This window comes from Rattus norvegicus, chromosome 16 (genome assembly GCF_036323735.1).
Source record: "Rattus norvegicus strain BN/NHsdMcwi chromosome 16, GRCr8, whole genome shotgun sequence".
Lineage (NCBI taxonomy): Eukaryota > Metazoa > Chordata > Mammalia > Rodentia > Muridae > Rattus > Rattus norvegicus.
The window spans coordinates 76,242,750-76,266,786 of NC_086034.1; the positions used below are offsets into that span (position 1 = coordinate 76,242,750).

The window sequence follows — 24,037 nt, forward strand, 5'->3', positions numbered from 1 at the left end:
TAAACAGTTTTAGAGCTTTAAAAAGGAGATGAAAAAATACCCACAATGCACTAGTAAATCTAGCTACTAAAATTATAGATACTTTTATTTGGGTGCAGGGCTTCTATCTAATAAATGTTGAAATCTGTTGAGTTCACTCTCTCCATTTCTAGAAACTGACTGCTTATGCAAGTCCTTTTCAATAATATTTACTTTCTCTTCCTGACTCCGTGTTGACTTCACTCATGTTTTTGCTGTAAAATTGTTGTGCTCACGCTGTGCCTCGTTCTAACTTACTCCATAGTGTGTGAAATGGTACCCTTTCGACTGGGCGGTATGCTGAGGGACTCTATCTTATCTAGAGTAACAACTGGGAAAAGATACATCAAGAGAGAGCCCAGAAAGCGCTCTCTCTCAGAGCATATGAACAGAGTACACAAGACAGCACAGCCCCTGAGAGGCCCACAGGAGCTGGGCGAGGGCTACAAAACAAAATTTGGTGTGACTGGGAGCCTCCATTATCCCTCAGATAAGCTTTATTCTTCCGTTCTAGGGGATGTTTTCTTCTCGCTTAATGAGCGATCCCATTTCTGTTCCGTGCTGGACTTAAAGGGAATGGCTTTTTCTCCATCTCTCCTCCCTGTGGCAACCAGGGTTGTCACCTCCCTTCTACTACGCTTTTCAAACTTTAGTAAAACTGGTCTCAAGTTACCTTCCATTTCTAATTGGTTTTATTAAGAAGACTAAAAGCCCCAGTAGGGAAATTCAGTTTCCTTGGCAACTCTTGGATGGTTTCACAAACATCACAGTCCGTCCAGTACCACCCAAGTTGCCCAGACTAACAAAATGACTTATTCCTGAAGAGAAAATGGGTGCCACACTATCTGAGTGAATTGTGATTATATGGGAAAGTGGGCTCTTTTAAAATTCAACCTGGAAGCCAGTTGCACTCCTTTAATCCCAGCACTCAGGAGGCAAAGGTAGGCGGATCTCTGTGAGTTCGAGGCCAGCCTGGTCTACGTATCAGAGTTCCAGCAAGGCTATACACAGAGAAACCCTGACTGAAACAAAAAGCAAAAAACGAAAGAACAACAAAAACCCCTACCAGGTCCAAGAACTTATTGTACATACCAGACTGAGGACCCCGGAGAGGTCAGCATGCAATGACAGTGACCTCTATCCATCTCCTGGCACCTCCTGTACAAATCAAGACCAACAGGAATGACTGTCTCTGGGCTTCCACTTAGCTCAGCACCTCCCATTCAGACAACCTACTGACTGCTGACTCCCACCCTTCTGACCTTTCCTGTGCCGGAACCACTGTGACTGGAGTCAGCTCTGCAGCCTCCCCTTCCCGCCCCATAAGGCAGAGGTCTGGCTCCATAGCTGCAGGGAGGAAGCTGCAGCTGATCTGGGTCCGTTATTACCAGTGTAGATCCACTTGTGCTTTCTATCAGCTTACTTTTGAAATCTCCAGGAACTCAGCCTTTTGTATCCGTTCTGTAATCTGCAGACAGAGAAGCCTCTACTCTGTGACCCTCTCTGCTGGCCTTTGTCTTCCAGTCTATCAGGCCGCATCTCTTGCCCTACTTAGCCCCTGCTAAGATGACTACACCCCCCCCCCACTCACACACACACACACACACACAGGCGACTGTTAAGATTATGGTCCTATCTAGTGCTTGGCTCCCTGCTAAAGATGCTAAGGTGATGGGGAACACCCCACGCCCTCCCCACTTGAAAGGCTCACACACTTAGTTTTGAAACTGCTGAGTTCGAGCTTTCCTTCTCACTATATAGGGCAGCTATCTCTCCTGTTACTCTGTTCCAGACCTCAAGGCTTGCTCTTCCTCCTCAGATCTCCCTCCCATCCTCCCTCCCTCCCTCCCTCCCGAACCCATCATGACTCTAACTGCTGTTTCACTTCAAGGCCTGATGTGCACCCTGCTACCCCATGGTCCTGAAGCACTTGTTTGTGTTCTCCCTCTCTCCTAGCAAAGCTCATTCTGAGGAAGAACTTCAAGTCAGCTTTTCCCAACCGTGCATTTTTTTGTTCTAACCTCTGTAACAATGAGTTAGTTTTAGTAAAGATTAGATTAAGATGGGAGAGGGGCCTCTGAGCTTAGGGACCCTGATCTTGCAGAGGACCTGGGTTTGGTTCCCAGCACCTACACTGGGGACTCACACCTGCCTGTACTAGGAATTTCAGGCATTTCGACTGGTCTCCTTATCTGGGCAAGAGTGTAAGGGGTTCTATGCACAACAGAGCACATGGATTCATTTTTATTTACCCACAAATTAATCAGTCTTTTTTAAAAAAAAGGTAATTTGCTGGTCACCTCAGCAAATTACCAAGGAAAATGGAATCATCTGGAAACTGCTGCCAGAGAAACGGCAGTGCCTTGGAAATTAGTTCCGTCACCGTGGAAAGACACACACATATTTGTCTATGGTTCTGATATGGTGTGCTTATGACAAAACCTTTAAGGCAAAGGAGTAATAAATGTCGACACCTGTGACTAGTTAAGAGTCACAGCTCCATTCGTCTATGTTGACTAATTCTGAAGTAACATTGGTTATCTAAAGCACCAATCTTAACTCTTGGACTCGAAGAACACAGAAACCTCAATGTTCCCAGGAAAAGTCGGTAACTGATTTATCTAAAATACTCAGAAAACACATAAAGAGGGTCTGTGTTCTGGGCAAAGCCTGATAGCAAATATATCTAGTAATGCCTGTCTCCTAAGAACAAAGAAGCAAGGGCCCCTGGAGCAAACAGAAACAGCATTTGTTTGGAGCTGAAACACAGACCAAATGCCAAAATACCAGACTGGACCAAAATACTGACAAGATGAACAAGGGAGGAAGCTAGTCTGCTGGTGGCAGACTAGGAGGAAGGCACAGCCAGGTAAAGAGGGAGAAAACAGAGAAAGGGACTAGAGACTCTGCAGTTAATTGCTTATGCTGCTCTTGCAGAGAACCTGTGTGGTTCCTAACAGTCCACAATTGCCCATGACTCCAGCTTGAGGATGTGCTGCCCTCTTCTGGCCTCCAACAGTACTGTACTCATGTGCACATACACACAGATACATCTACACGCATAATTGAAATAAATGTTTTAATTAAAAAAAAAAAACCCACAAAGATTTAAAACAGAAAGTTGACCCATGGGAGAGACAAAACACCTAGAAATTAAATAGATGGTGATAGGTGGTAAAAAGAATGTATGACTGAGAATAAGTGGCTGATGGATATCAGGCAGAAGAGGAAGAAAGGAAAGCAGGCCTCCCACAGGGGAAAATATTAAAGTGAACCAAATGCTTTATGGAATTTTGCTTCACTACATTAAAAACTTGTTCTTTTTCTTTTATTTGTCCTTGTTGGGTAAAACATGAATTGTAAGCACAAAAATGTCCCTTAAGTTACAAGAATGTACTTAAGAAATCAAGTCATCTTCAGTTAGGATAGGGTCATAATAGAAAGAGCTGAAAATACAACTTACAGCACCAAGGGTCTTAATTCTAAACAACAAACTAATTCCTATCTGAATGCATACGGGGCATTAATGACCTCAAGACTGATTTTCACTTAGATATCTACACGAATGTGTTTTCTTTCTTTTGCATGCCTTTCCCAATATACTATGTGGGAAGGGTAAGAGGGCGATGTCATAGCAACAGACTAAAAACTGGTCTGAAACGTAACACGAAGTTTAAGATTAGAAAGTTCTACTGTCTGCTACTTCCAGGACACTCAGGTTACCAAGTAGCACCAATGAATGAGAGTAACAACTAAACAGTGGATAAGAAAAAAGAAGACCAATCCTGAAAAGAACGGAAGCTACTTTTTCCCGTCCTAATGTTAGGAGGCAGGGTCTTACTTAGCTTAGAATGGCTTCAGCTAACTACAAAGCAGAAGATGACTTTAAATTCGTGATTCTCCTGCCTCCCCCTCCCACGTGCTAAGATTACTGGCGTGTGTCAGCATCATTAGAAATTGTTGTTCATTCTAGAAAACATAAGGTAGAAGAGTAAGTATATTAAAATTCTATTTACAAAGATGGACCCCTTGCCCCTCCACCCCAGACAGGGTTTCTCTGTGTAGTCCTGGCTGTCCTGGAGCTCACTCTGTAGACCAGGATGGCTTCGAACTCAGAGATCCACCTGTCTCTGCTTCCTGAATTTTGGGATTAAAGGTGTACCCACCTCACCCAGCTCAATTCTTATTTTAACACCTCCAAATATGATTATCAGCTCTTCAGTGCTATAACTTGTTCGAGAATGCCCTGAGTAGACAAAGAAAACCAGAACTCCCACTGAAACTGTGGATTAGAAACAACTGACACTCAGTGGGCACCACACTCTTCAGTGACTGTTTAATGAAGGTGAACTTCCACCAGTGTGTGTGGGAGGGGGAGGGAGGGGTGTGCCTCACTGTCCTGATGAACGGTTTCTATTCCATATACTACTGATGAGATTTCTGTACCCACAGATAAAACTCTGATCACAAGTAGATTGTAGCTGCTACAGTGATGGACAATGGCTCAAATACCATTCCCCAAGCAGATGGGTTAATAAAGACGATGAACGTCTTTACAAATGTAGAAATGACTGGGATCTCGTCACTCAGTTCTAGAATTATCTTCTTTCAAGCTGCTTGAAGCTGTAAGTGGGCTGGAGTTGCTTCCTGAAACCCGCCTTCCATCAGTCCTTCACCATTTTCCCGATGTTTGTATGAGTCAGTGGGCAATCCAGTCCATGTGCAGACAGACAGCACAGTACTTGCGGAGTTGAGAGGCTTCCTGAAATAAACCTGGTGTGCTGGTCTCTGTGAGGACATGCTGAAACTGGGAATATCGCTCATATTCAAAGATGATATGGAAGCCAGTCATGCCGCTTTCAAGGTAAGGGTCCTTAAAAAAAGAAGTTAAAAATCAACCAGGTTAAACCCCAAGCTCTTACTTAACACAGTGCAAATTCTCATACAAAAATGGTATTTTAGCTAAGGTGAAAAGTAATGTCAATAAGAAATTTTAATTTTTCACTTCAACTTTTTTAACAAGTTTTTAGACGGGTATCACAGGGCATACAATAACAATATTGTAAATATAATTCCCTGAAATGAACACAAGCCCCAGATAAAGCTCGTGGACGTTCTGATGGCGTTTTAATTTTTGCACATCTTAGGTTCACTAAATGACTTAGTGCATCACAACTTCTTACTCTAAAATCCACTCAGTGAAGAGCCTGAAAGTAAGCCTAACGCGCCGGCTGGAGAAGCCTTTCTGTCTGTCTTTGGTGGGTGTCTGCCTGGGCGCCACAGGTGTGCCAGCACCCATGGAGATCAGAGCAGTGTGCTGTGCACACTGTGGAGGTAACAGACAGCTGTGAGCTGCCATGTGGGTGCTGGGAGACAAACCCGGCTTCCCTGAACCTCTGAGCCATTTCGCCAGCCCCTTGGCAAGCACTTCAATATAGATTATTTCAACTCAACTGTCCCAAGTTAGTTTCTAAAACATTTAAATAGAACACGAGCTGTGAGGCGAAATGTGTAAGTCACTACCCAGGACGTCCCGAAGTGAACAGTGTTAAAATAGTAGCAGCACGTGACGTGCCTTCGCTGCCTCCCAAAGTGACCCTCAGATAAATGACATAGGTCCCAGGAAAATAACACAGAATACTGTACCTTCACAGGTGTGTGCAGCCTGGCTGCTGACCAGGTTGGTGGCCCATGCTTCATTTAAAGGGACGTCTTCGTGGTTCCTAGAGAGTGGCCAGGTGAGGTAGAATTCCCTATCTGTACAGCGATTGACACTCAAAGACTGCTGACATCCAGTGCCCCTGAAACACCACCGAGTGCTGACAGAAAGGGGAAGCATCTAGATTTGGGGAGAATACTGTTTATCTTTACATTGCTGGATTTGTTAGGTCCTCATCTGATCCTACACTTCTGACTCTATTCCAGGTTTATACCCAATCAACATAAAATTTTACATCTTGGTCCGCCATTTAAAAAAAGAAGGGGAAAAAAAGTACTTGGTCAGAGGAGGACCTGACCTTTTCTAAGGGAGTTATCTATTGCTCAACACGGGCTGACAAAGTGGGGTCAGAATTCCACGGAGGGCAGACAACCCAAGGGCAATGTCAGTCATACCCACACCACTATCGAGATTCCCACACAGTGATTTAAATCTAACAAGCGCTTGTGAAAAGTAGCCAGCGAACTGTCATGTGTCACTCAGCACTGTCTTGTTTGGCAAAAGTGTTCTAACACCCAGGGCAAGAACTAACAAGTCATTGTCCTGGTAAATCATTATCCGAGAATCCGACAGCCAACACCAAAACTTTACTCAGCTGTGAGTCAAAATTCAGTTTCTTCTCCCTCATCCTCTGCCCCTGTAATGGTCTTTGACCACTTCAGTACCCCCCCCTCTACCTGGAAAACTCACAAAGATAGCGTAGTCACTGTACTTTGTTCTTTCTACCCTGAACTTTTAAGGATTAAAAAAAATAATAATACATTTTTATGTTCGTGTATAAGTCGGTGGATAACTTTTGAGAGCTGGTTGTCTGTTTCCATCATAAATTCTAGAAATGGAACTCGGGTCGGTCAACAGGCTTGGTGGCAAGTACCTTTTACCTGCTGGGCCATCTTGCTAGTCCCACTTGAAACTTTTAAAAGGAACATCCTTAGGGTTGGGAAGGAGATGTGGCAGACCACTCAGTTAGCATGCGTGAGGCCCAGACCACTAGCACCACGATTAACTAAATAGAGCGTCTGTTTTTATTTTATGCACGTGGTTGTTTACACGCTTGGTGCCACAGAAGACAGGAGCAGACCCCCGGAACTGGAGATGCTGTGGATGGTTATAAGCTGCTAAGCGGGTGCTGAGAACCACTCAGGTTCTCTGCCAGAACAGCAAGGCTCTAACCACCGAGCATCTCTCCAGCCGCCCTCCGCCCCAGCCAAGAGCACCTCTTATAACTACAGAAGAAAGTATGAATATCTAGTTCTTTCAAATGATACAATAATATTCCTAGGCTGCAGAGATGGCTCAGTGTTACACAAGCATAAGCAATTGCTACACAAACATGAGTTCTAATCCCCAGTACCACGGTAAAAGCCCCTGTTCTGTGGGATCATTGGGGCTCGAGAGTCATCAACACAGCTCCAGGCTCAGAGACCCTGTCTCCAGGAAATAAGGCAGGCAGTGACAGAGTAGGTTACTTGACATCTTTCTTTGTACTTGTATCCACCCCAACCCCTCTATCCCACTCCCATCCCTTCCATCACTACCGCCCCCACCCTGACCCTGTCCCTTACACCAACCACACAAACAATCCACAGAGAAGCTTGGCTTCTTAACTATGCACATCATAATCTTGGTTAGAAACTTTGTTGTGTATCCATTTCCTCCTTGAAAAATAGAATAGGGTTGGAGAGATGGCTCCGTGGTTATTAAAAGAAAAGTCATAAATTTCATAAAAATAGCCAAGGAATTTAAGAAAGACACATGAAATCAAACAGAGAGCTTCAAGAGAGCAAATGCATGACTGGCTCCCAAGGAAACACACATAAAGCTGAAGGAAATGCTGAATACTGTCACTGAAAAAGGAATTCAGTAAAGAGATAAAAACATGACAAAAGGAGCTGGAGAGATGGCTCAGTGGTTAAGAGCACTGACTGCTCTTCCAGAGGTCCTGAGTTCAAATCCCACATGTGAACCACATAGTGGCTCACAGCCATCTGTAATAGGATCAGATGCCCTCTTCTGGTGTGTCTGAAGACAGGGACAGTGTACTCATATAAAATAAAATAAATAAATAGTGGCTGGAGAGATGGCTCAGTGGTTAAGAGCACTGACTGCTCTTACAGAGGTCCTGAGTTCAAATCCCAGCAACCACATGGTGGCTCACAACTACTTGTAAATCAGATGCCCTCTTCTGTTGTGTCTGAAGACAGTGACAGTGAACTCATATATAATAAATAAATCTTTAAAATAAATAAATAAATAAATAAATCTTTAAAAAAAATAGGATAATAAGTACCCCCAGCAAAAACTGTTGAGACACAAATAAATGAACTTGCAAAGGGCCCAGCAGCTGGCATGTTTTAAGTGCTACATTAAGTATCCCCTATTATTTCTTGGCACTCGGTTTTTACAATGTTTCATAAATGTATACAAAGCTTGCCCAACTAACATATTACCTATGGGTTAAGATACATTTGATGTTTTCCCATGATAACCAGTATTTATTCAATAGGTACACACAAGCCAGCTGTGTATAGACATAACAGATGCCAGGGCAATTCTCAAATATAGTGCTGTATAAATAGGAACAGCCTTAACCAACATTGCATTTGAAGTGAGGAAACAAACTCCATGAAAAACTAGTGTAGGATTAAACTATAGAGGTAGCCTGGAATAGCCCTTAAATAAGGGCAAGACAGACCTAAGAAGGAAACAGACGCACTTGCTACATTGTTCATTTCATAGATACTTTCCCTGCCCAGGCTCTGTTCTAGGCCCTGGGGACAAGCAACAACTCACTTGCAGCACAAACTGACTTGGAGTCTGTGGGCTAAAGGACACTTACACCAGAGACAACTTTTCCCATTTCAGTTTTGGCAATGTGGGAACAGGACCCAGGACTCCAAGCATTCTAGGCAAATTCTCACACTGAATTGCCTCCCCAGCCCAGAAGCCCAGTTTTGAAGTGAAGATGAGACAGGCTTGCCTTCCTATCACCACTTACAGACAGGAGCTAAGTCTGTGCTATGGTCACTACAGCTGTCACAAACATAGAAATGGTGCATATGAATAATTTAGTAACTCTTCATGTACTACAGGTTATTTTAAATCTACTCAATTGGGTGTAGATTATATTAAGGGAATATATTTCCCTACTTCTTAATAACAAATGGTATGATTTATATCTTGTTGTTACTATTATTGGGATAGATTTTGTTCATAGTTCCAAAATTTTTCCCAAAGGACAGAAGGGGATTCCTAACACTATTCTCTCTTCCCCTTTTCTTTCTTTCATCTACCATCAACTACTGGCACATCTCAAAGCTTGCAACGTGCTTGAGGAGATCTGTATGCGGTAGCAAGAGTTATTTACAGAGAAATATTCACTCAGAAAGTCAATTTGTAACTTTCTCTTCTGTATTTGCCTCCTTCAACAAAGGCAATGTCCTCAGGTAAAGAAAGAAACCCTTTGGTAAATACCAACTAACAAAGCTTTGCCAACATTTATTTCTTCCCAGTAACGTACCCATTAGAATTATCTGATAGGTAAGTTCCAATATGCTAATTTAGCCACAGGCACAAGCTTCCAACCATGTCCCTCAGTTTGTCAAATCTTTCTACTCTCTCATGATACGAGACTCTATCACCCTCACAAATCAGTTTTTGAACTGTTATGGCTACCTAAATCATTAAATGGCATCTTTATAGTCTAGTCTTATACTGGATATAATATTGAATATGTGTTTAAAATACTTAAACCCTAATTTAAAAGGTATGCACAACTAGTCACAATACAGAAAAATCTACCATTCTTAATATTCAAAGGCTCAGTGAAACCCCAACACTCCTAGCTGAGTGATCCCAGCATTCAGGAAGCAGAGGCAGGTAGGTCTCTTGAGTTCAGAGATATCCTGGTCTACATAAATCCAGGCCAGTCAGTGAAACCTTATCTAAAAGATGAGAGGGAGGGAAAAAAGACACACTCCAGCAAATCTTAACAGCCTGCTGTTTGTTTTAATTTTCTTAGTTTGGTGTTGAAAAAATAATTTCACATGTTTTCCTTTAGTTAGGAACTGTACTAAGAAACACACAGGGGGTCCCTTCAAGTATTGTTAGTACCTTAGTGCCCACCTTATCTTGATCAACTTCTGAATCATGTTATATAATGGGCACTCATGAGTAAGAGTCACAAGGGTTTTTAAAGTACTAAACACCCAAATGGATTAGGTGCAATTCTACTTTTAAAGCCGCACTAATTTGCTGAGCTACTCTGTGATCAACACCCTTAATTTCACAAAAGAAACAACTCTTTAAAGCAAACGTTTTATACACAGTGGTGCATGCAAACCGAACTCAAGCGCTGAAAAAAGGGAACAATCTTCTCTTAAGCAAGAAGCTACCCTTGAAAATGAACTGATATAAAACATCTATGAACATCTGGCACTGTCCTAGCAAACAGCCCACTACTACTGTTTCTAATTTCTTAACTTTAAACTCAATGGTTAAACATTATATAAATGGTTGTGTATATGATATACGTAAATGCACATATAGTGATAGTATAAAGTAGGCTGGTATGTTTCTGTACCTAGGGGAAGGTGAGTTTGTGATAAGGCAAGACAACTTGCTAAAAGTTACAGTATTATTTACTCGTATATCTGCATACCAATTCAACAGAACCGCTACACTGCGAGCAAGAACTGTAACAAGAAGTCAGATGATCCCAGAGAACTTGCCCTGCTGGAATAGCTAAGCCCTTAAGCACGTGGACAATGGGCCGCTTTATTTGCATGGCCGCACTAACCTGGGGACAGACTGATCGGTTTAATGGCGAAACTGCAACCCCACAGAACAATCATCACCTGCCTCACGCTGGAAAACCTTAACCATTCAAGTCACTAGGCAAAGTTTTTGTTGTCTTTTCTTCTTTGAAAAATACCCTAGCCATTCACGCAAAGATGCGAGAGCAATCGCCTTGGCCTCGCAGCCGGGAAGATGAGGAGACCGAGAACCCAGCCAGCCAGCTTCCTCTCGGGAGCACGCGCAGACACCCCGAGACCGCCCCACCGCGGAGGAGCCTCGGCGCCCTCCGGCCTGAGCCCGCCGCTTCCCGCCCGCGCCGACCCGGGTCGCGGCGCACGGAGAGGCGCACCGCCGCGCCGCGCCGCGCTCCCGCCACACGCGGCACGCGGGCCGCCACGGCGCCCGGCTCCGATTCCGAAAGAGGGAAGGAAGAAAAACCAATAACAAAACCTGGCTTCTCGTTCCCTCCGGAAACCGCGGGCCGGCAGGAAGTGACGAAGGAGAGGTCGTCCGGTCCGCTGGGTCTCGGCCTGCGCTCCCCGCCCGACTCCCGGAACAGTCCGAGCGGAGCGGACCGGCGCGGCGCGGCGGCCTCCGCACCTCAGCAGCCGCTGAGCGCCCGCCCGCTCGCCCGCCCGCCCGCGCGCGGTCGCGTCACCGCCCCGCCCCCGGCCCCGCCCCGCCCCGGCCGGGCCCAGCCGCGAGCTGCGGGTCGTACCCTGGGCCTGGGTGTCTTCTGCAAACGGAGCGAGCGGGGCGGCTGCCGCGTGCCAAGGGTCCCGGGGTGCGGGAGGCCGCAGAGACGCCGGCGGGAACGTGCCACCGCCCGTCGCGGGAGGACTGTCCTGTATGCCACCTGGAGCAGATTGCACAGGCTCGGGGACGCGGCTGGAGGAGGCCAGGTTTGGGCGTCTGATCTATGTGCCGCCTCTGCCCCTCCGTTCCCGGGTCCCTGTGGCCTTGGGATCACACTGTCACCTGTTACAGAGTTGCAGTGCGTCAAAACAGAATGGGTGCAAAGAAAAAAATTTTTTACTCGAACGTGGACTGCGCAGTCCGCAGGCCTCAGCTGTGCTCCTTCCTCCAGGAAAGGGTGGAAGCCTGTGAGCTTGTTACCTCCTGCTTTAGGACCTCAAACTTCGCAGTGCTTCGGAGTCAGGAGAAAGAAGCGTCCCCTCCCGGTGTTGGGGTTTGGTTGTTAGGAATTAACATTTTAGGCTGCATTTCCGTGAGAAAGTAACAAAGTTCCACATGAGAGGCAGCAATAACATTCCAAGCGAGGTGGCAGGTAATGCTTAGTTCTAGAACGGAGCGGACCAACTTTAAAACTTAACGATAATGCCTCGTGATTAATTTGATCTTGTCACCTAAAAGTAGGTCAGCCTTAAACTAAACCCGGATGGATGCATTTTTTGACGGCATTATCTCTTAATGCTCGTATTTACCTAAGAGCTTAAATCAGCTCATTCTAGCTAGCGTCTTTCTAATGCAATAATAGTTTAAACATTACATCACAGGACAGCTGAGGGAAGGAGTCGGTTTTCCCAAAAGAGCCTGCAATGTCATTCCCAACATCTACCTGGGAGCATTAACCTTCCTGAAATGAACTCCTGGACATTTTACTTTAGACTGAAGAGGAAGGGCACGCATCCACACACTTGGTTGGATTACACAAGTGCGTGGGAGGAGTGGTTAAAGTACCGTGTCTGCACGGTGACTCTGAGTTCTCCATTCCTGACTTAGAAAGCATGGCGTTGGTGGTGTCAGGACTAGCAGGAGAGGCCTAGCTTCAGTGCAGATCCCTTACAACTGTGGGTCAAAGATAACTCCTACATCCCGGGACCTGTGGAGTTACAGTATTATTGCGTTCTATGGATGGTTTTATAGTATCTGTTGTATATCTCAGTTAGCATTTTGCCACTCTGGGTCAGCAATGGTTAGAAAACCTTTTTCTAAATACGATTAAAGAGTAACATGGTAGGAAGCAATCAAGCTCTGGGTAAAAGTAACGTTATTCATAAGGTGGCACATGGACAGGGTCTTGTCGAAAGTTTTAGCAAGAAGTTGATTGGGTTCAGATCCACGTGGCATTAGGAAACATTGTGTTAATTTGTCAGGTAAATAAATGGCAGTCCTTATCCTAGTGGCCTTATTGATCACTGAGTCCTTCCTCATTGGTTAACTCGCAGTTCTGAGGACTGTGGCTGTTAGTGCTCTATCATCTGTGCTCGTTTCCAGTCTGTAGCGTTTCCAGTCACACGCTTATGTTTTTCCAAACACGATCATAGCTATTGCTGTCTTAGTATCTTGGCATTCGCCAAGTATCTTGGTCTAAAATGCCACAAATTAAAAGCAATTCTAGTGTTTGGTCTTCCGGAAGTTTCCATCTAAAATAGACTGACTACTTACTATAAATCAAAAAATTCAGAGAACCCCTGGAATTGAATTTTTAAAAAATAATAAGATTTGAACATGTGACTCTGTCACCTATCCTGTTCTCCCCACTCTACCAAAAGCCCATGACTCCAGTCGTTAATATTTAGGAGTTAGGTCTGCCCTCATATTTAGATCTTAAAGTTTTAAGTCTTTCATAGCTAAATTCTGTTTACTGTTCCTTGACCAAAAGATTTTTACAAGATTTTACCAACACGTGTAGACTGCCTGAAACACTTCTGCATTGCTCTCAGACATCCCTTTTATGTCAACACAGGGGAGAACTTTGTCCTCAGGGGGAAATTCAGTTCTCAGACACAAATAAGAAGCCTTTATCCTTTTGCTTACTGTTTGATACACTTGTGAACATCACCCCTGCTTTCTGTGGGAATGTCCAAAGAATGATACACTTGTGAACATCACCCCTGCTTTCTGTGGGAATGTCCAAAGAATGATACACTTGTGAACATCACCCCTGCTTTCTGTGGGAATGTCCAAAGAATGATACACTTGTGAACATCACCCCTGCTTTCTGTGGGAATGTCCAAAGAATGCATGATTATGTCTACGTAGCGAAGGAACTTTTTAATCTCCTCACTTTTTTTTTTTAAAGCCAAATTCGGGGAACAGGCAAAGCTTGGTCCAGCCGCTGATGTGCAGGGGTGTTGGGGGGCGCGTGAGGAGCAGCTAGCGTGCTCGTGCTCTTTTCTAGGTTGATGTCACGAGAGAGGCTGCCCTCAGAATCCCAGCCATTGTTCGGGCCTATGTTCTGAAGTTTCCCGTTGTTCTCCTCTCAGTGACAGCTACAGTTTGGAAACTGTATTGGCATTTCAAATTTAGTTTTCAGCAATACTTTTTTTTTTTTAATCTTACACCTTAACATTGTGTAAGAGCTATAGTATTTCAAACTAAAAAGTGGGAGGAATCTTGTGTTTTGTACCTTTAGGACCTAAATCTGGAGTCAGTCTACCTTTTCCTAAAAGAGGCAAACTGACGGTGTTTTTTTTAGACTCTATAAATACGGAGGAAATTTGAAGCACATAAGTATTTGGGATCTTAGTGTGCTGATTTAGGAGCCCCAGGCTAGCTTAGGGTAAAGAGCGTGCTTAGTGTATGTATAACCCGAGTTTGACACCCCCCCCCCCAGAGCCCAAAAATACATGCAAGGAATGAACAGCATGCATCTATTTAAAAAGACAAAAGTATTCTTAGCTCTAGGCCGTACAACAGTTTGTGACCACGGCTTAGCCAACCCCACCTTCTCTTCTTTTTACAGATCCCATGGCCGGAAGTTATGGTATGATGGCTGACGACGGTTCTATTGACTACACAGTCCATGAAGCCTGGAACGAAGCCACCAATGTTTACTTGATAGTTATCCTTGTTAGCTTTGGTCTCTTCATGTATGCCAAGAGGTAATAAGGGTGTAGAAGATACTGCTCACAGAAGCTGTTTTGCCGTTGTTTCATTTTAGCTGAATTAAATGCATAAAAATATTTCTTCAGAAGTCTTGTTCCTGGACTGAGAGGTGCTGTCCAGGTTGGCACTGGTGACTGAGGTTTGATCTGAAAATCCCCATATTCAGTTCTGAGTAACAGAGCTGTTGCTCTACAATTTGATGCTATCACTTCTAAAACACCTGACTCTGTAACAGCCTTGGTACGCTGCCCCCTTGGAATGAGCACACTTTAAAGTATTTTTCAGCCAAGGGTCTGAAGTGCAAAAATACTTTGATGCCCATGTAGTCAGCAAACCTCTCCTCACCCGTTTGACCTTTCCCTTGCTTCTTATGCATGGCGCTTGTATGAATTTGTGTCCTGTTGCTTTGATCAAGACCAAGACGGAAAGCAGCTTGCAGAGGAAAGCAGCAGTTTCAGCCTACAGGCCACAGTCTGAGTGGGCACACAGCACCGGAACCCGAGATAGGAACCTAGAGGCAGAAACTGAGGCAGAGACCATGAGGAACACTGCTTCTGGCTTGTTCTCCAAGATTTGTCCACTTTGCTTTCTTATGCAACCTGAGACTGCCAGCCCACAGTAAGCTGGGCCATCTCACATCAGCTGTGGATCGGGAAATGCACCACGACTTAACCTACGGGCCGGTCTGAGAGAGCCACTTCCTCCACTAGGGTTCTGTCTTCCCTGATGGCCCCAGCTATAGATCAAGTGGACAAGAAACCAGCACACTACTTCTCTGTTCTTTGTTTATAAAAGTGCCAGTTCCTTGAGAATAAGAAATGGGTCTTTTCTCTTTGTATTACTGACATGCCACTTAGTCCAAATTCTTAAGAGACATTTTTTTTTCTGCCTTAGTTCTAGTGTAGCTTACTTTAAATACAGTTTTAATTCTTCTTGGCTTCTTTCTCCCGAATCCAGCAAAACAGTAGTGGGATCAACTATGATGATGACAGTGATGATAGGGGCAGCGATGATGATGGTGATGGTGGTGGTGATGATGACAGTTAGGGTGTATTTTAAAGAGGAAAATCAGGATTCTGTTTGTGGGTATATACTCAGGACATTCTCTACTGAGGTTTAAAATGGTCATTAATTCGAACTCCAGAAATGGTTTCCGTTTGGCCTTGGCTATCCCTCACCTACTTGTGCTGGCCCTTGCTGCTGTGTCGCTCTCTCTCAGTGGCTGGCCTGTGGGTGTGGCGTGGGTGGAAGAAGGCGCCACATGTCATCACGGATCCACTTGCATGTGACTTTTCTCTCAAAAGAGCTGCCGCCTCCTTCTCACTTCTCTTAAAAGCAGAGATGCTCTTGTTTCTAAAACAATACCCCACGAAACCGCGCCATTAAAGAACATTTTTATTCACAGATTTCCCGAAGTAAGGTCTGCTCACACCAGGGATATTCCCCACTCCAGTGGTTTGTCTTTACCCCGGTGTCGTGGAAGGAAGGAAAATGGCATATCTCCTTGTCTGTGTACCGATTTAACACCATTTTCCCTAGGAGCTGAGGGGAATCACAAGGAAAGGGCCTTATTTCCTGGCCCCCTTCCTTTATGGCGCCATAGCTCTACACAGAGAGCTTTCTATGTTAGTGAAAATTAGAGTACTTTACAAGAAAGTTTTGATTCATACTTTTAGTGGATCAGGAGATAATCATATATGTATTGAAACAAACCCGCTTTGTTTTTGTGTTTTAGGAATAAGAGGAAGATTATGAGAATATTCAGCGTGCCTCCTGCAGGAGAGATGCTGTCAGAACCCAGCTTTTATGACACAATGAACAGAATCCGCTTAAGACAGCAAGTGGAGGCGCATCCCGTTTGTAAGTGTGTTCTGCACCAAGCTGTGTATGTAACGTGTTGAACACAGATTAGTTAAGAAAAGTTTATAAAACATGGCTGTTTAGAAAACTGTAGACCTTTTCTGACACAGATTTATCCCAACACTATGGCTGTTAAATCCTTGCCTTCCTGTTGTCTGTGGCCTCGAGAGGTGACCATACTGTTAGAAGCTTTGTAGTAATGGAGATTATAATCGCCAGTTGTTACCTCCACTTCTTTCTCGTCTAATATTTCCTCCTGTGTACTCACTTGGGATGACACTGAAATGGTCAAACAACTGAACACCAAAGTAGCATACAAATGGCTTTCAGGAACTGTGAAATCAAGGCGCAAGGCCAGAAGTTATAGTTAAACACTATTACTACACCCTATGTCACTGTCAGAACAAATGGAAAATCTCCCTAATGTAACATGTACACCAGAAAGAAGAAACAGACTTTAAGCCATATAGGTCCGGAATCAACTATATGTACATTGAAGCCTTTTGTGGTATTTAAGAGATGAAGGCGTGGCCTCCATGGTACATTATGGAGGAGAAGCAACACGATGCTTATATTAGAATGCTGGGTTCCTTTCAACTGTCCACCTGACAGAGTCTAGAGTCACGAAGGAAACAGAGCTCTGGGTGGGTCATGAGGGAGTTTCTGGATTAGGTTAACTGACCTGGGAAGATTTGGTCTAAAGGTAGCTTGGTATCAGGGCATGCGCTGAAGTCAAGGACAGAGTGAGGAAGGAGAAAGCTGTCTGGGTAGGAGCGTCCACCTATTTCAGACTGAGGACGCAGTGTGCCTCCCTGCTTGTCAGTACTCTCACCTGTTTCCCTGCCTCGATGGACCCTATCCCAGAACTGTAAACCAAAATAAACTCTGCTTTTCTTACATTATTTTGTCCAGTGTTTGCTGTATCAAAGAAGTGATACATGGCTGTAAAGCCAAGCAAACAGCACTTCTGTTATCTCTATGTCGTCTAAGTATATACATGTATGTACCATGTACGTGCTCCAAAGTATATACACGTATGTCCAGTGTCCGTGCTCCCAATGGTGGTACAGGCACAGAGGTGTGCGCCCGCTGTTGAGCTCACACACCTGTTGGTCGCCGTTTGGAGTTTTATGTAGAAATACTGGACAGTTGCTTTCTTGTTGGGATGGTATATTGTGGTTTTATATTCTTTTACTTTTTAAAAATTCTTTCTTGAGAATTTTATTTGTGTATACAATGAAATGTGATCATTTTATGAGACACAATAATCCTCACTTTATAAGAATATTGAGCTTGCAGAGTAAATACTGGAAGTGAGACAGGCTTGCTTTTGATACTATAGAGGCAAGGTAGTAGGCTGAGCAGACAGGGGAAATGGCTGGCACCCTGACTTGTCACAAAACAGAGATTTCCATGTCTCCAATTGTGCTTTTAGTTTTTATTGGATGAATTCTTTAGGGAGGTACAGTCTTTCCAGGATAGAATAGTTCCCCTCACCAAATTCCCATCCTGTTAGTTCAGGACATAGAGCCATATCTAACATCTGAGGCTCAAGCTTCCCTCTCTTTTGATTCATGGGCTCCGTTATGTAGCAGGCCACCAGATATTTCAGCTCTTAGATGACCCTGGCGCTCCTAGACAAGCAGGCACTAGCTGCTAGGGAGGGAAGATGGGCCTTGGGCCTTTTGCCTGTCTGTTCTCTGATGTGCTCTAAATGCATCTTCTGCTGAAAATGGACCATAATGATTCATTTCTTAAATTCCATTCTCCCTATTTAAAAAAATTTATTGGCCTTATTTTTAGATTTATTTTAACTTTCTAAATTGCTCTGACATTTTTGACTCTCGTAGACTGATGGTCTGGTCTGGTATGTGAAGCATTAGATTATGTTGCTGATTTTGGGGCATTCGTTTGTTAATTGTTGTTTTAATGGGTTTTTGTTAGCACCCATACACAGGGAATGCATCACTGTACTGTAGTTAATATTTCTTCGTGCATATTAACTATAATTAGCTAATTATGGTTGTAGGTACAGTTACAAAGGGAACTTGGAAACGAAGCCATCAACCCTTTCTATCTCTAAAGTCTGTAATGGACCTTCAACTTCTGAGCTTTCGGTTAATTCTTCGACAAGGGTAATTAACCTCCCTGGTCTCTGCTTTCAGTTGCTGACTCCAAGATCACACCTGACTTTCCTCTGTGATAGACTGTAGACTAAGCTGAGTACACCCTTCCTTACAGAGTCGCTTTTAGTCATAGTGTTTATCGCAGCAATGGGAAGCCATCGCAAGACAATCCCAGAACCCTGCATACTGCTGCTCCAAGTCTTCATTTGTCATGGGAGGTGGTAAACAAGAAAGGGTGTCCCTGACTTTTAAACCGCATCCTCCTCGTCACTTTTCCAGGGAACACAGGAGTTAACTTAGCTTCACTTCTTTTAAAAATCCTCTTAGGCCTTATTCGAAGTGTTGAGGAGGGGCGGAGGAATGGCAGAAGTCCACCCAAAGCGGGGCAAGATGCATCTTCTACTCCAGAGACCAAGGGCTTCTCTTTCCACATGGAGCAGTCCTGGGAGATGGAGTCTCTCCCACACTGGGAGAGACAGTCTCCTGTACTCCATAATAAGGACAGTGGAATCTCCAGTAGCAAAAGCAAGGCATATCTATTTTTAGTTTGTAGAAACCGCGAGCCAGCCTGCACAGAAGGCAAAGGTGGCCGTGGCTCCTAGTTGGCACAAAACAGCGTGTGTCCTGTGTTGTGGTTCTGTGCCCTTTTAATTCTCATTGGCTGAGCACTTTAGAGAAATAAGATGTTCCTAGTGCCTTCCTATTGCTCTCTACCCGACTTCCCCGTTGGATTGGTTCTCGGCACAGCCTTATCTAGTGAATATCTTGGGGCGTTCTTAATCCTCTCCTCTTTTTGTATCTGGGCTCAGTCAAGCCGCAGTCTCCCTATAACTTTCAACCCTACACACAAATGTGCAAGCCAGCAGCTAGGAAAGGTAGGTGTTGGTTCTCTGGTGATGTCTAAACACACCACAGACTGAAAATGGACCATAACTAGTTTCTCTCACTGTGTACCTCCCATTCCTCTCCAACTCCCATAGATCTCCCTTAACACCTCCTACTACAGCCTCAAATTCTCCTCTCAAATACAAAACCCCAACAAACCCCACTAAGTTCAGTTACTGCTGACTGTGTACACATACATGGGCTTGGGGCTGTCCATTACAGCATAGGTAACCTTCCAGAGGCCACGCTCTCAAAGAATGATTCTCCCTCAGCCAACCGGCTGTTAACTGCAACAGCTCTTCACTGAATGGAGGACCTTGAGAGCTCCTGCCCCACGTGTGCTTGAATTTTAGTTGATGTGATCTGTGTACCTTCTGGGCAGGTAACCCCTGCCACTGAGTTCATGAGTTCAGTGGCCATGTTATTTCCAGAAGACAGTATTGGGTAGTGCTTCTCCCCACCCCCTGTGTCTTATGTTCCTTCTGTCTTCTGTGATGTTCTCTGAGCCTTGGCAGCAATGGGAAATGTGTTATTTGGTAAAGATGTCTTATTTAGGGGCCAGAGAGACAGTGTTATGAGCACTGGCTGCTCTTTCCGGAAGACTCAAGTTTGATCCCCAGGACCCACATGGTGGTTCTTTTGGCCTCAGGCGCACATAGTTCACACACACATGTAGGTAAAATATCCATACATATTAAATAGATGAATGTTCAGAATGTTCTACCTAAGCGCCAGTTAGTCATTCTCAGTTCTTTGAGCAGGTGTGAGTTCCTTCGTAGTCTGCTGCTACTGCCACACGAAGATTCTGTAACCAAGGCTGACTGTAGACATAAATTGTTAGAAGGCAATATGACACCCTGAGCAGTTAGCAAAACCAGAATCAGGTTCCTTAGGGCCTTTGGTCTCCACAGCCATGGGCTTTTGATCAGGTTAACAGTACCAGGCATGAAGTAGGCACCTGTCGAGTAGACCTCAAATCCAACCAGAAAGTGGTTGCTTCACACAAGTCAACCAGTCTTCTCCTCATTGCCTTTGGAACAAGTTGTAGAACTCTCAACTCCTCCTGCACCATGTTGCCCGTTGCCGCCAAGTTCCCACCATGATGGTAATGGACTAAATCTATAAGCAGCCCCGATTAAATGTTGTCCTTAGAGGAGTTGCCTTGGTCATGGTGTCTGTCACATCCTTAGAGTTGGCCAGCCCACCCACCATCCCCTTCTCTCCTCCACTGCTCTGCCCCACTTCTCCACCTCCTTTCTACGTGTTCTGCTTTACATCCAGTCCTGTTTGGACTGTGAGACATGAGGTTTCCGTGCAGCTTTTCACATTCTCTTCCTATGTTAACCCTTCTCCATCCCATCTCTCACCCCTTAATGCGTCGTCCCCAGAAGAGACTTTGTGGTTCACTGCTTCTACCTGTGTTCCGAGTAAACACACAAAGGAAAGCATTTGAAGCTGAACTCCACATATGACAGTGAACACGTGACATGTGTCTTACTGCGTCTGAGTTCCCTCTCTGAATATACTTTTCCCATGTCTATCCATTTCCCTGGAGATTTCATGACTTCATTTTTCTTCGCTATTAACCTGGGGATAAGTGTCCCCATGTCCATCTGTTGATGGACATGGCCTTGTAGGTGTCCCCATGTCCACCTGTTGATGGATGTGTAGTAGATTTGTTTCATAGCTATTCGCAGTAGAGTAGCAGGGATGGGATCGTGTGTCCGTAGTAGGCTATAAAGTCCCTTGGGTGCATGCCCAGGAGGGCTGTAGCTAGGTCGTGTGACAGTTCTATTTCTAGCTTCTTTGAGAGTGGTGGCAATAGTTTATGCTCCCGCCAACTGTGTATAAGAGTCCTTTAGCCACATCCATTTGTCGTTGGTAGCCCTGATGGTGGCCACTCTGACTGGGGTGAGACAGAATCTTAAAGTAATTTAAATTTTCAATCCCTTGATATTGAGCACTTTTTAAAGTAAACATTTACTAGCTATTTGTATTCTTTTATGCATTCTGTTCAGTCTCATACCCTGTGTTTACATTGGATTCTTGATTTTCCTAATGTTTTCTATGTTCCTTCAGTTGTTTCCTCTCATTCCGTGGGGTGCCTTTGCACTTGATTGGCAGTTTCCTTTGCTGTATAAAAGTCCCATGAGGCCACCTTTGTCCACTGTTGCTCTTCTCTCTAGTGCTGTGGAGTCCGACTCAGAGTCGCCATCTGCGTCTGTTAGCTGAAGCGCACTCCTCCTCTAGCAGGTTCAGGACATCGTGTCTCATGCCGAGGACCTTGAAGGTCTGAGGGCCGGAATTAAGGACAGTTTTACTTTTCTACATATCGAAAGCTAGGTTTCTCAGCGCCATCTGCAGAGGATCTCGTTATCTTAGGTAGGGTTGCCATGTGAACAGACACCAGGGCCACGGCGGTTCTTCTAAAGGACAACATTTCCTGGGGCTGGCTTACGAGTTCTGAGTTCAGTCCATCCTCATGGTGGGAAGCCTGGCAGAGTTTCATCTTGTTCCAAAGGCAGACGGGAGAAGACTGGCTTCCAGACAGCTAGGAGGAGGATCTCAAAGCCCATGCCCACAGTGACACACTGCCTCCAACAAGGCCACACCTCCTAATAGTGCCACTCCCTGGGCCAAGCGTACACAAACCACCACAGCTGTTGTATATTTTTGGCATTTATTGTCAAATATTCAGTGGCTGTAGGTGTGTGCACTCAGTTCTGTTCCCTTGGTCTATGCATCTGTTTTTGTGCCCAGATAGCACACTGTTTTTATTACTATGCCCCTAGTTTAATTTGAAGTTAGATATGGTACTATGTCCTGCAGTACCCTTTTTTGTACTCCGAACATGCAGGGCATAAGAATCTGTGTTTACCCTAATAGCATAAACAAGAATAATGTCTCTCTGGGCCAGCAGAGCTTGAAGGAAGACATTGCAAGTTTTAAAGCTAAGTAGTCAGATGACATTCGCAGATCTTTTTAGCTTTATCATCTCCAGGTTCACCTTAAGATCATTCTTTTCACTAAGCAGCTTTTAGTAAGAAGACTGTGTATTTGTTTTGGCCTCTAGTTAATAGGGAGGCCTTTATGTTCCATTCGTCTGCAGGCTTCTACATTACATGCAGTAAGAAAGGGGTTAATGTCAAAGTGCTGAAAAGTTATTATCGAGAACTCAGTCCTGCGGGGACATCTCTGTCCCACAAGGCTCAGGGTCACTGAGGAAGGAAGGAAGAGTCTGAAAGATGATAGGAGCCAGCTAGAGAAGAACTGCAAAGTACGGTTTTCCAGATGTGACAGGATGTCGCACATGCGCGACTGCAGTCACTGTACAAGAAGTAGCCAGTCAAACTTCCAGGCTGGATGGGTCAAGGGTGCAGAACCCCAGCTCTGGCAGAGGAGGTGTGACAGTTACCGGTTGCTGAGGGAGAGTCAGTCTCTTTCAGAGAAATGGCCCCTGGTTGGTTGCCTATGGTTCAGTGGGTGGCCCCGCTACCATGCACACACTGAAAGTACTAGTTGGACTCTGTGAGTTTAAAAATAAAAGACGTGCAGTTGTAAGGGAAAGTGTGCAGTGATGGAGGATTCTGGGAGAAGATGGTGTGGAGGAATAAAAAGCTGTGTTCAGAATACATTGTATGCATGCATATGGATGGATGGATGGATGGATGAAAGTCTCAAAGTATAAATAAATGTAGTTTTAAAAAGTAGTGAGAAAGAAGGAAATTAAAAATGTTGATAGGTTATTCAGTTATTTCTTATATTTTAAAATTCAGAGTGATCCTGATATTTAAATGATAATTATAAATAATAATTATAAGATATATATCTATAGTGTTAGATTAGAATTAAATGCCTGCTTTCTTTTCTCTACAGGAAGTTAATTATGTTCTAAGACCTTCTAATTTCAAGTTCTTACCAAGCATTGTGATTTAATGTGATTAATGACATTAGCACGTAATTATTTTATGCTTCACCTTTCCCATCATTATTTTTCACAGCAAGAAAGTACGAGTATCAACAGCCACAAAGCCAGGCTGACAGCGTGCAGCTCTCGTTGGAGTGAAACTTCAGACTGAGCAACAGGAGTGAATGTGGTGCAGAAGGAGAAACAAGCTCTCTGTAAAACAGGCGCTGCAGTTAGGAAACCCGCAGAGAAGCTCATCCCGCTGTGCCCTCCCCAAGCCTGCATGAGTGCAGACATGCTCAGAAGGAAGTGCTTTGTGACTAGAGAAGGGGACTCTCCCTGTTGAGGATCAACAGTGTCTCCAGGATACAGTAGAACATTCAACATGTCTTTGGAAGCAAGAATCCTAGAGTTACTGTTCTTTAGAGTAATGTTACAGAGTTAAAACTTGAAATCCTAGCTGTTGGGGTAGTTTGCTGTTAGGATGTGGTCTGTGATGATATTTAACACTGGTAGCAGTCTAATCTGTGTTGCTTCCACGACTGTTACTGGCTCCTTGAGTGACCTTTACTTCAAGACTTGTATGACACACCGTGGACCTTGTAGTCTCTTCTACATCATGAAGCACATCCCATCCCCTACTTGTGGATACCTTGTGTAACTGGCTTTGTCTCCCTTTAATTGTATTCCCAAAAGTTGTTATTTTGTTTCTGATGCCAGATTCCCCTGGTCTCCTTAGGGCTCCTTGAGGACAAGCTGTTAGACAAGGAGATGTCTCTGTCTTGCTGTTGGCCCCTTACTTTCCATGGTTTCCCTGTCGCTGTTGACGGTTACAGCAGTGTCTTCTGCTGCTTAAAGCTTTGTGAAAGCCCA

General features: G+C 44.5%; 2 protein-coding genes across 3 annotated transcripts in view; one reads left to right on the top strand and one right to left on the bottom strand.

The window, feature by feature from the left end:
* The window catches only part of Slc20a2 (solute carrier family 20 member 2), a 90,567-nt gene extending 79,435 nt beyond the window's left edge, over positions 1-11,132 (bottom strand). The window contains exon 1 of the mRNA NM_017223.2: positions 10,985-11,132. The gene's annotated coding sequence lies outside the window, so the exon portion shown is untranslated. The remainder of the gene's footprint in view (positions 1-10,984) is intronic.
* Positions 3,089-24,037, top strand: Smim19 (small integral membrane protein 19). Of its 2 annotated transcripts, NM_001399377.1 has the most exons (4): positions 11,221-11,436; positions 14,244-14,382; positions 16,122-16,246; positions 23,259-24,037. In NM_001399377.1, the coding sequence occupies exons 2-4, from the start codon at positions 14,249-14,251 to the stop codon at positions 23,321-23,323; spliced, it is 324 nt and encodes a 107-aa protein (NP_001386306.1). In that variant the 5' UTR covers positions 11,221-11,436; positions 14,244-14,248; the 3' UTR covers positions 23,324-24,037. The 2 variants fall into 2 exon arrangements, with proteins under 2 accessions (XP_063131037.1, NP_001386306.1); XM_063274967.1 differs by lacking the exons at positions 16,122-16,246; positions 23,259-24,037 and having other exon boundaries at positions 3,089-11,436; positions 14,244-14,383.